Source organism: Trichechus manatus, unplaced genomic scaffold, assembly GCF_000243295.1.
Source record: "Trichechus manatus latirostris isolate Lorelei unplaced genomic scaffold, TriManLat1.0 scaffold00055, whole genome shotgun sequence".
Taxonomy (NCBI): Eukaryota; Metazoa; Chordata; class Mammalia; order Sirenia; family Trichechidae; genus Trichechus; species Trichechus manatus.
The window spans coordinates 15,202,719-15,214,923 of NW_004443991.1; the positions used below are offsets into that span (position 1 = coordinate 15,202,719).

A 12,205-nucleotide genomic window follows, 5' to 3' on the forward strand; every position below is an offset into this window, starting at 1 on the left:
TGCTGGGTCAAGAAAATGGAACAGTCTGATAAACATAAACATTGTCTCTGCTACAATCATCATTGCAATAGAAAAATTTTTTCTATTACTTTTTCTAAATTATAACTTTTTATATATAAAAAACTATGGACATTTATACATAACCTTGTAAATAGCCAATTTACTGAATTAACTTTTTATATCTAACAGTTTTCCAATTGTTTCTCTGGAATTTTCTAGGTATAATCATATTATCTACAGATAATACTGATTTCTCCCTGGTTTCCAATATTTCTATCACTTGTTATTTTTTGTATTTAACTTCATTGAATAGTACTTCCAAAACAATGATAGCTTATTGGGGTCAGCTGGGTTTCTCCTAACTTTAATTCGCTTCTATTTTTTATAATTTAGGATGATCCTAATTTTCATTTTTTATCAAGTTAAATACGATCTATCTTCATTTTTTTCTTTATCAGGAATGAATGTTACATTTTGTCAAGTAGTTCTCATTATATAGTGAGCTAATCAACAGGTTGTTGTATTTACCTTTAGATTTTTTTTTAAATTTATATAGTTTTATTGAAGTAGAATTTATATGTAATACAATACAGGTATTTACAATACACAATCTAATGAGTTTTGACATATGGTGGCACAGTGGTTAAGCACTTGGCTGCTAATCAAAAAGTTGGCGGTTCCAACCCAGCAGCTGCTCTGTGGGAGAAAGATGTGGCAGTCTGCTACGGTAAAGATTACAGCCTTAGAAACCCTATGGGGCGGTTCTACTCTATCCTATAGGCTAGCTATGAATCGGAATCGACTTGATGGCAATGAATTTAGTTTTTTTTTTTGTTATACACCATAAAACAACCACCATGATTAAGATAATGAAAATTTTCATTTCCATCGCCTCCCAAAGTTTCCTTATGCCTTTTTGTAATCCATCCCTCTTTTCACATTTTTCCCCAGGAACCACTAATATGCTTTATGTCAGTTCAAATTAAATTGAATTTCTAGAATTTTATATAAATGTAATTCCACAGTGTATCTTCTATTTTGTCTTTCTTTTCTTTCATTATTGGTATTTTAGTGGTTGTTTTGAGGATCAGTACAGAGACATTATGAACAATCTGTACATAATTCTTAATGTACCTACCAAAAATCTAAAAAGTCATGTGTACTTATAATTCTTTTCTAAATTCCAGCTTTAAATTTGGAGGCAAATTTTCCTTAAAAGGATATCAAGTACCAATTATCTTCAATTGTTGATAAGCTGTTACATCATAAGTCTCACTAATTCACAATTTAATATCACACACACTACACACTCAAATGTTTAACCTTTCACAGTTAGGAAAACTGGACCACCACGACCAAAGACGTTACAGAATGCAAACAGTTCTGACAGGGAGCGCCAGGATGAGGGAGCCATTTTCTTTCAGAAATAGTTTTCTACTAAACACCTACATGGAGATAGAATTTAAAATGTTCAAGACATATAAATGCATGACTGCGATTCCAAATTGCCATAGGTTCTCTATGAGTCGGAATGGACTCGTCCGCAACGGGTTTTATGCTTTGTACTATGGGATATAAAATGCCTCCTCCACCACCCCTGCCACCTATGGAATGTTACGTTAACACCCAAGACAGTCAAACCTCCCACAATTCAACATCCCATTATTTTCTGGTTATACCAAAAAATAAACAACCAGCAAATGATTTCACCTCTTAAAGAAAAAAGCATTTACACTTAAAAAATGGGATGAGGTGGGATTTCCTTCTTCTTAAAAATGTTTCTAGAGCTACTAAAAAACTTGCATTTACAAACTAATTAATTAAAAATACTCCTCTGGATTGCACAAGAAGGGAGAAACAGGGATCACTGATAAGACATGGTAGACAAACATTCATCAGACTTGGCTTCACTCTCTCCTGCTTCACTAGAGGCTGGACTCTCCTTGATTTTAGTTTCTCCATATTCTGCAGGTAAGTCTTTAGCTTCTTGGTTAGCCACTTCAGCCTGTTTTCCCTTTTCTCCTTTGCTCCCCTTTTCTCTTTTGTTTGCACTTTTTTGTCTGAAAATTTAACCTTTCCTGCTGCCTTCTGGCTTCGTTTCCCCTTTTGCTGGAGCAGGTTTAGCTAACAATGTCCCCGACCTCCTCCTGGGCTCCTCCCTCACCACAGCTCCAGCAGAGCTGACCTTCTTCCTCTTGGGCATCCTGCTGGCAGGGAGGGCCGGAGCCTGGTGCCTGCAGGCGGTGGCACGCCAAGAGCTTTCGGGAAGCTGGGCCGCCTGCCCTATTTTGTCTGGCTTTTTCTACTCAGCAAAATGATTTTGATTCTATCCATGTTGTTACCAATATTAATAGTTGCTCCTTTTGTTTCCGAGTAATAGTATACCGTATGGCTGTACTATGACTTGTTTATTAAGTCACCCGTTGATGGACATTCTGGTTATTCCCAGATTTGGGCTATTAAAAATAAAGCTGCTATAAACATTTATGTACAAGGCTTTGAAGATACTCTTTCATTCGATTTGGTAAATATGTAAATAGAATAACCGGATCATATAGTAGATGTATATTTAACTTTTTAGAAGAGCTTTATTGGTACATTTACCATACAATTTACCCATTTAAAATGTGCAATGCAATTTTTTTTAGTATATTGACAAACTTGTGTAACCCTCACCACAATCTAATTCCAAACATTGTTATCACCCCAAAAAGAAACCCATACACATTTGCAGTCGCTTCCCATTCTGCTACCTCACTATCTCCAGCTCTATATTATGTCTACTTGCTGTTTCTGGTATTTTCCTATTCTGGACATTCCATATAAATGGAAACATATGTGTTCTTTTGTAACTGACTTCTTTCATTAGCATAATATTTTTGTTACCACAATAACGGGGATTGGAGCCGCCTGCCGCAATAGCCAATTCTGAGACGGGTGAGGTGAGCAGCATGATGTTTATTATATATTGATATATAGGAGACAGAGGGGAATAGATTCCTCCAAAAAACCCGTCTCCCCCACTGGAGCCTGGCCAAAGGCTTTTATAGGGACAGGATTATGGATCTTAGAAGTTTGTGTTAATTTCTCCTTGAGGTGGTGATGTCTTAGATGAGTTAACCTTCTACTGGTATTCTTAGAGGTTATCTGGTGACATCCTTGGGGATTATCTGGTTACATCCTGCTTTTTCTTGTCACAAGATGGGTGCTTTGTTTGGTTTTTCATTCTCAGATCATTATCACTTGTTTTCCACCCTTCAGGGAGGAACATCAGTTGATCTTAAACTTTTTGTAGAGACTGGAACCAGAGGGAAAAACAAAATCATGAGACAATCTGGCAGTTAGCAATGGGGAGTAAGTAATAGTGAGCCAGGCCTATGCAGCCTCTTCCAATCCCCCTTTTATTGGAAGTTTCTCAATCTTAGGAAACAGGGTGTTGCTTCCTTTCTGGCTACTTCCTGCTGGTTAGGGGCATAAGCTAGGGTGAGAAACCTCCGGATAGCAACTAGGGGCCATAGGCGGGGCGGGGCGGCGGGGGGGCAGTGAGTTAAGAGTGTAAATTGACTGCATCTTGGTGAATTAGATGACAATCGTCTTCAGAGCTTGAAAAAGGGGCGTCCCAACTTACCAGGGTAAAAAATTTTTCTAGCCTTAGGAGTATTTGTAGTTCCTTTTGTTAATATTCTCATAAAACAGGGAACACAAAAACAAACTAGAATAATCACTATTCTTAAGGTTCCTCTTTCAGGCTCTTTTATGGCCCACTTAACTGGACCTACTGGAGTTAGGGTTGAGACTACACATGGGAGGGTCAGAATGTCCCCAGCTTGCAGGGTCAATGTCCCTTTGCCTGTAGGATCACCAGCACCTTTTCTGTCCAGGTCTCCTGGAAACATAGAAAGATAGAGGGAAATAAGGTCAAAATCATTGTACTGTAAGCTTCTTGAACTTGTAATTCAGGTTATGGGGGCTTCAGAGTATGGGGGCTCTTTGTTTTCTACTTCTTTCTCTTCTTCTGGTGGGGCTGCTTTTACTCTTGAATGATGCACCCACGCAGATATTCTTGCTAATCTCAGAGAGCAGGTGGTCAGGAAAACCTCAAAAGGTTCCTCCCACTGAGAGGCCAGTTGATCTTCTGGGGGCTGATTCTTCCAGGCCTTCAACAGGACCTGATCTCCCGTCTCTGAGTTGGAATATGTGGAGGGAAGTGTCAGAAGGAAAAGACAAACGAGAAGAAGCATACTGATGAACAGTGTTTATGACAGCTCTCAGAGAACGGACCCAGTCTCTTTTCTCTACCTCGGTCATCCCCGAGGTGGGGAACATCGACTTTTTCAGGAATGGTCTCCCATATATTAATTTGTAAGGGCTCAATTTGAGCCCACTTCGAGGGGCTACCCAGATTCTGAGCAGGGCAATGAGGAGAACTTGTATCCAAGTGGCGCTCGTCTCCTCGTAACGTTTCGCCAAGGCCTTTTTCAGAGTATGGTTCATCTTTTGGGTCTCTCCAGTTGATTGTCACCCCTAGGCTGAGTGTACTTTCCAATTTATATCTAAAACCTTATTGACTTCTTGGGTGACTGTTGTGGTAAAAGCTTCCCTGTTGTCACTCTGTACTGAGATTAGAAGATCAAAACAGGGTATGATTTCTTTGAGTAACACCTTGGTCACTTCTTGGACTCATTCGGTTCGACAAAGGAAAAGCTTCTACCCACCCTGAGTAAGTGTCCACGAAAACCAACAGGTACCTGAAATTCCTGGGTGCCCGGGGCATCACTGTGATCTACTTGCCAGTCTTCTCCCATGTTTGTTCCTCGGTGTTGGACTCCCGTTTCCGTTGGGTGGGGCACAGTCTTTGGGTTGTTTCTTGCACATAGCTGGCATCTCTTTGTAACATCCCGGATGGTCTTTAGAAGGTTTGGCCCGGTGACGACCTTTTGTCCGAGGGTGAATTTTTCAGTTTCTTGCAGCAAGTTGCATATCGCAGCCACAGCTCGAAGACGGGGGCCATCCCCGGGCCAACGCTGTCCAACTGTTTGGAAAAATAGGCCACCGGCTGCCTGGCTGGTCCCAAGGTTTGAGTTAGTACCCCCATGGCAATTCCCTGTCTTTCATGTACAAACAATTCAAAGGGTTTTTGAAGGTCAGGCAATCCTAGCGCTGGGTTGTCATTAATTTGCACTTAATTTTCTCAAAAGCCTGCTGGCATTCTTAGGTCCATAGTAAAGGCTCTTTTTCTTCCTCTTTTAGGACCTCATATAGGGGTTTTTCCGTAAGTCCGAACCCTGGTATCCAAATCCGGCAAAAACCAACCATCCCAAGGAAACCCCTAAGCTGCCGCCTAGAGGTGGGGGGTGCCACTCACATGATAGCTTCTTGTCGATCCTGGAGGAGGCTCCGTTGCCCCTGTGATACTTGAAATCCCAGATATTTTACATGTTGTTGGGATATCTGGGCCTTTTTCTTAGAAACCCAATACCCACAGTCAGCCAAATGGTTCAAAACCAGTATAGTATTTTAGTCAGAGTATTCTTTAGTCTCACTCACTATGAGGATATCGTCCACATACTGTAGGACAAGACCCCTTTTTAGCCTTAGTGCCCTCAGGTCTTTGGCTACTATTTCCCAAAAAATAGTGGGGGAATTCGTGAATCCCTGGACCAGAACCTGCCATGTGAGATGTCTCTTAGTCCCAGTCTTGATGTCAGTCCATTCAAAGGCAAACAGGGGCTGAGACTTGGGGTGTAGAGGAATGCAAAAGAAAGCATCCTTTAAGTCCAATACTAAGAACCAATCACATTGACTAGGTATAGTAACCAAGAGAATATATGGGTTTTGGCACAATCAGATGAATGGCTTCTATTATTTTGTTGATTTTTCTTAGGTCTCGAACAGACCAATATTCTCTTGTCCCCAGTTTCAACACCGGTACAATAGGGGTGTTGTACAGAAACTGGCAAAATTTTAAAAGTCCAGTTTTTATGTATCGATGCACCAGTGGTGTGATAGCTTCTAAGCTTCTTTGCAGAGGGGATATCGTCTCTGGTTTATAATAGGTGCTCTAGGTTTTAAAGTAATTTTAACTGGAGCGGCTGACTGGGCTCATCCAGGCCTTTCTTCTGTTCAGACCTCTGGATTCACCTTTTGTTGAATATGGAAAGGAATGCCACTACGTGTCACTATTTCTTCTTGCAATAGTGTTGCCTGCAAGGCACGTGCACTTTCAGGTGGGATCTGTAGAAAATGGCAAGGAACAACTCTGCCATCCTATTTGGGTTACTCTGATAAGGAGGATTGTGATTCCTTCAATTATACAAGTCGGAGGTAGAGAAAGGAGTATGTACTAGCATTGTTCCTCCTTTGGCTGGAATTTTTCTTAGAGGAAATTGCCCTGCCTGAGCCCTGGCAGTACCCTCACCGAAAACAGTACCCTGAGGAGTGTGTGTAGGCGGGGGAAGACCATACCTGATGAAGTCGGACTCTTACTTTCCGATTCCCTTCCTTCATCAGTTTCTCTCAAGCTGGCCAGACTGGAATCAGACTCAGCCCTTTCTGTGGGGGACTCTGCTGTCATTCTTCGACCTGACCTGTCGGCTTCTACCACACCTTCTCTATATGGCGGGAGGGAGCCGAAGCAGTTATCGGGGCTATTCCTTCAAAGAGGGGACCCTCCAGTAAGGATTCAGGAAGCACTTTTGCCTTCAGCTTTTCCTGGAAAAGAACCTGGTTAGAGGGATTTAAAGTCTGATAGAGAGACATGAAAGCTGGAATATAGGCAATTTGTCTCATTTTTCTTACAAAACAAGTCAAGCTGAAAAATCGTGCCATAAGCCAAAGACCCATTTTGGAGACAATGATTCTGGTCCCCAAGCTGGTATTGGGGCTATACATTGTTGCATAAGCATATCATTCTCTTTCTTGTCATAGGCTCCTAGCTATACCGCCTCCAGTTTGTTAGAATGCAGCCTAGAGGAGATTTGGCTGGGATAGATGGACCTCCCCCCATAATAGGTGTTTGTTTATGCATAAGCAGCATCAGTAACTGATTTTCATGTGCCTCAACAGCAACTACATTTTGCAAAACCTCAGATTGAGTATTAATATAAATATAGCAGCATTTATCTATTTAGGCACAAACCATTTCTTGAGAGACTAACAGGAAAGGCTAATACTATTCTATTTTGTAAAAGCATAGCTCAAATTTCAGACACTTCTCTGGTTATGATAGTCACAAATTGCTAAGTTTGCCAACAGAACCTCTAATTCAAGAGTTACAATATCTAAACCCATTAGTTAGATACTTTAGGAGAAAGGAAAATGATTTCTTATATCTAGAAAATAGGACCTTAAAACATCAGCCATATTCCCATATAAAACTCATAGTTTCCTTTCATTTACTCAGTCTTATGTAGTTAATCTCTGATCCACGCGATTCTGGATCAGCCGCAGTCTATGAACCCATCAGCTTCTGCATAGGAGTTCTGGAAATTTTATTCAGTCTAGTCACAGTCCTTTTAGCAAGTCCAACATAGTCCATATTTTTGTTGAGATATTTTGGTCAGCAAATCAGCAAAGTAAAAACTTATCTGCAGATGACAAAACTTAATATGCCCATGATTAATTTATAAAAATAATACTCTTAACAGTGAAAGACCTGATAGAAGTTAATTACAAGTACAATGTAAACGCCAAATAAAACCAGTTTAAAAAAAAAAAAACTTCAGATAAAAGTATTTCTAAATATAATCACTAACCATATTCAAAGAGCTTCAGATGTAATACATAGTAATTTTGAGACAAAATATCATATAGTCAGGATATACCAAGAATATACCAAGATTATCAAATCTCTAAATACCTGAATTGTAATAAAAAAAAAAACTTCATATGTAGATGATGTGAATTCCCCAATCAAACCATTGGCTTTGATGATGTTAGATTCAAAAAGATAAAACTGCAACCAAATTAGCAGTAAGGGAATAATAGTCTTATAGGCCACTGTGAAATAATACTTAAGTTATTTACCCAAAGATCTTAAAGTAAAACCTTAGCTTTCTTTTCTAAAAGCCATGTGGCTTAGTATTCAGACTCAGGATCTTAATTCTAATGAGAGGCCAAACCTTTGTCTTCCAGGCAGATTACACAAAGAATAAATTAACCCTTTAACTCAGAAATTAAAGAATATCGTTATTTTAACATTGAGAAACCCAATTCTTTGTTTTATATGTTACTTAACATTAAAACTCCTAAAAATCTCATAAACCAGTAAACTTCAGTCAGATAAAACTTGAAAATGCAAAAATATATAAACTTAAATTATGACAAATATCTATTAACTTACTAACATCAATAAGTTACCCCAAATGTCGAAATTATTTTAAGCCTATATATCATAAAACGTAACAGTTGTTGAAAGGAAAGTCTATTTAAACATTCTAAGATTTCATTCAACTTTTACTACTTCTCATATTTTTCCCAGTCTAATTTTAGCCCTTAAAGATTGTATCAACTGGCTTTGGAAATCACAAAGTCTCTCTGCTCAATTGACCAGTTCATTGATATGGATATAACCTTAAGTGTCTGGCTACTGCTGGGAACATTTTTCCAGGCCACTTCAGGTGCGTCTCACTGTGATTTCTTTTTTTTTTTTTTTTGACTTCTTAAAGGTCTTTAAAAAAGTCTCCAACTAGCTGGAAAAGGGTCTTTCAAAAGCTTCCCTGAAGATATATGACCTTGGAGACTGGGACCTGGGAGGCTTGATTGTGCCCCGCCCTCACTCTCTTGACCCATGGAAGACATTTACATATGTTTAAATTGATGGAGGCATTTTCAAAGGCCATCTACCCAGTAAATAGCAAAGCTCTTTAGCAATTTTGTAAATGAATCCAAGAATTCTTGGCTTGCAGGACTAGGGAGTCATCTCAGTTTGTTTACATATGTTTAAATTGACCTAGGAATTTAAGGACAAGAGACAATTAATTTCTTTTTTACTGTTCTGGAACTGCTACTTTTACTTTAAGATAAAACTACCCTTTTTCCTTAAATAAAACACATTTCATGTCTAGCTTAAGTTACTTAGAAAGGTTTCGCTTTTAAGATTGACATAGTATAGAATATAAAGATCTTAGTGTACTTCTCAAATAGACCAAATTATATCAAAGTTTCTCCAAGTAGCTTTTAAAAAGCTAAATCAGAAGACAGACAAAAGATGCAGTTTTTTCTGGACGAAGAAAGAACTGAGGTTCTATGACTAGCCTTACAAAATACAGCAATTCTTAGCCATAGCCACCAATTTAATACAAGACAAACTTAGACACAATGCTCTAGACCAGAAGCAAGCTCTTAGAACAAAAGGAGACAGAAAGACCACATAAACTCACCAGACAATACCACACAAAACAAGAATATGGGGATCCTAGTTTCTTAAAGGGTATGTAGCAATTTTTGGTAAGATCAACTCAATTAAATGGAAAAAAACAGGTTCTAGATAAAACTTATTAACTTGCCAGAGCCTCAGATGGAGGAATATTAGACCTCGTGACAAAACCTGAGCATCAAGCAAAGTTCCCTAAGGGAAAAAACAGACAACACAAATGAAAGCTCATTTTCCCAAAGTGGCCACTGAAATTCTAAGTTACTTCTAGTATACTCAGTTTATAGCGTTTTTAAATATGAACCCCAAACCAGTGAATCAATAGTAGGGGGAAATCCAGGCTCATTTATCAAAGATGTTAAGCGATACAGTTCAAGATTTTGATTTCCTTGTTTCTGAAGCTTTCTCTTAATAGCCGAATCAGGGCACCCAAATAGATGGTATAACACTAGTTACACACAGACAATGGGCAGGACAGCCACAGAACCACAGTAAACAAATGGTCAGGACAGACACAAAACCACAGTAAATGAATAAATCCCACAAGCTGATGGAGATTTTCTTGATCCCCTTCAACCTCTCAGATGGCCTTCCTTGCCAGCAGAGGTCATCTCAGAGAATCTCAACCTCCCAGACACACTTACAAGCATTCACACACCCAGAACCAGAACTCTAGAGTCACCAGGAGTCCCTACTTGCGAGCCTACTCATGGGAACGGTCATCTGGGGACGCCTGTCATGCCAGAAACCAAGGGCTCAGGTCCCGCTCCAGAAACCTCAGGCCTGACCTATCTGTCCTGGCCCTGAGCGCAACAGGGAGAAGAGTCGTGGACTCACCTTGGGATCCCTCCTATGCAGGTCTTGCTTTTCTTTCACCCACCTCTTTTGGCGTGGTTGGGGTCCAGCGGTGCCGTGACAGACCCAAGTCTGGCCAATAGTCTCCCCAGAGGCAAATGGAACCTCTCGTGGGTGCTTGTTGGGAGAGCTGTTGTTCAGCCCCAGGCCCTGCCCTGGGGCCTCTGCATCTCAAATGGCTTGAGTTCCCAGTATGGGACACCAAATTTGTTACTGCAATAACGTGGATTGGAGCCGCCTCCCGCAATAGCCAATTCTGAGACAGGGGTGAGGTGAGCAGCAAGATGTTTATTATATATCGATATATAGGAGACAGAGGGGAATAGATTCCTCAAAAAAGCCCATCTCACCCACTGGAGATCGGCTGAAGGCTTTTATAGGGACAGGATTATGGATCTTAGAAGTTTGTGTTAGTTTCCCCTGAGGTGGTGATGTCTTAGATGAGTTAACCTTCTACTGGTATTCTTAGAGGTTATCTGGTGACATCCTTGGGGATTATCTGGTGACATCCTGCTTTTTCTTGTCACAAGATGGGTGCTTTGTTTGGTTTTTCATTCTCAGATCATTATCACTTGTTTTCCACCCTCCAGGGAGGAACATCAGTTGATCTCAAACCTTTTGTTGAGACTGGAACTGAAAGGAAAAAACAAAATCACAAGACAATGTGGCGGTTAGCAATGGGGAGTAAATAATAATGAGCCAGGCTTATGCAGCCTCTTCCATTTTCAAAGTTCATCTATGTTGTAGCATGTATCAGCATTTCTTTTATTGCAAAATAATATTTCAATGTATGGATCGAGCATATTTTATTTACCTATTCATCAGTCTATGGATATTAGGGTTGTTTCCACTTTTGGGCTATTATGAATAATACTTTTATGAACATCCATGTACAAGTCTTTGTACATGTGCTTTCATTCTCATGGGTAAATACATAGGAATATAATGGCTGTGTCATATGGTAGATGTATCTTTAACTTTTAAAGAAACTGCCAACTTGTTTTTTCAAAACAGTTATATCATTTTAAATTTCCACCGGCAGTTATACGGGTTCCAATTTTTCTACATTTTTATTATCACTTGGTATGATTAAGATTTTTAGTGTTATCCAATCAAGTGGGTGTTGAGTTATGGTTTAAATTGCATCTTCATAATGACTAAGGACATTGAAGCACATTTTAATAGATTTACTTGCTATCCATATATCTCTTTCTAGAAGTATCTACCTAAATCTTTTGCCCATTTTTTATGGGGCTATTTGCCTACTTATTATTTTGTTGTAAAAATATTTTATGCATTCTGGATATAAGTTCTTAGTTGAACTTATATGTTTTACAAATATTTTATCCTACTCTGTGTCTTAATTTTTCAATTTTTAATAGTGTATTCAGAAGAGCAAATATTTTTAATTTTGACACAGTCTAATTCATCATTTTTTAAAAATACATCATGCTTTTTGAAGTACTAGTGTCTAAGAAAGTAAATTCCACTTTTTCTCAAAATTTTAGTTTTAGCTTTTAGATTTACATCTATTATTTGTTTGGGGTTAATTTTTCTTTATGGCAAAAGATTAAAGTCAAGTCCATTTTTTGCATATGGATATCCATTTATTTCAGAGCCATTTGTTGAAAAGATTCTTCTTTCCCATTGAATTGCCTTGGCATCTTTGTCAAAAATCAATGCTTTTTAGCATCTAACAGAATAAAATACCTAGGAATAAATCTAACCAGCAACATGAAGGACTGATACAATGAAAACTATAAAACACTGCTGAAAGAGATTAAAGAAAACTTAAATAAATGGAAAGATGTTCCACGTTCGTGGATTGGAAGACTTAATATTGTTAAGATGTCAATACTACCCAAAGTGATGCATAGATTCAATGCAATCTCAATTAAAACCCCAACAGCCTTCTTTACAGAAACAGAAAAACCAATCCTCAACTTTATATGGAATGACAAGAGGCCCTGAATAGCT

The 12,205-nt window shown here is 38.9% G+C and overlaps 1 protein-coding gene and 1 pseudogene across 1 annotated transcript in view; both read right to left on the reverse strand.

Annotated features, from left to right (window-relative positions):
- Window positions 1–1,600: 1,600 nt before the first annotated feature.
- Window positions 1,601–2,203, reverse strand: LOC101354677 (non-histone chromosomal protein HMG-14 pseudogene; annotated as a pseudogene).
- Window positions 2,204–3,835: 1,632 nt separating this feature from the next.
- LOC101354932 (uncharacterized) overlaps window positions 3,836–12,205 on the reverse strand; it is a 103,287-nt gene continuing 94,917 nt past the window's right edge. Inside the window, 2 exon segments of the mRNA XM_023732854.1 lie at window positions 3,836–3,886; window positions 4,749–5,032. Of these exon segments, the coding sequence (XP_023588622.1) occupies window positions 3,836–3,886; window positions 4,749–5,032 (335 nt within the window).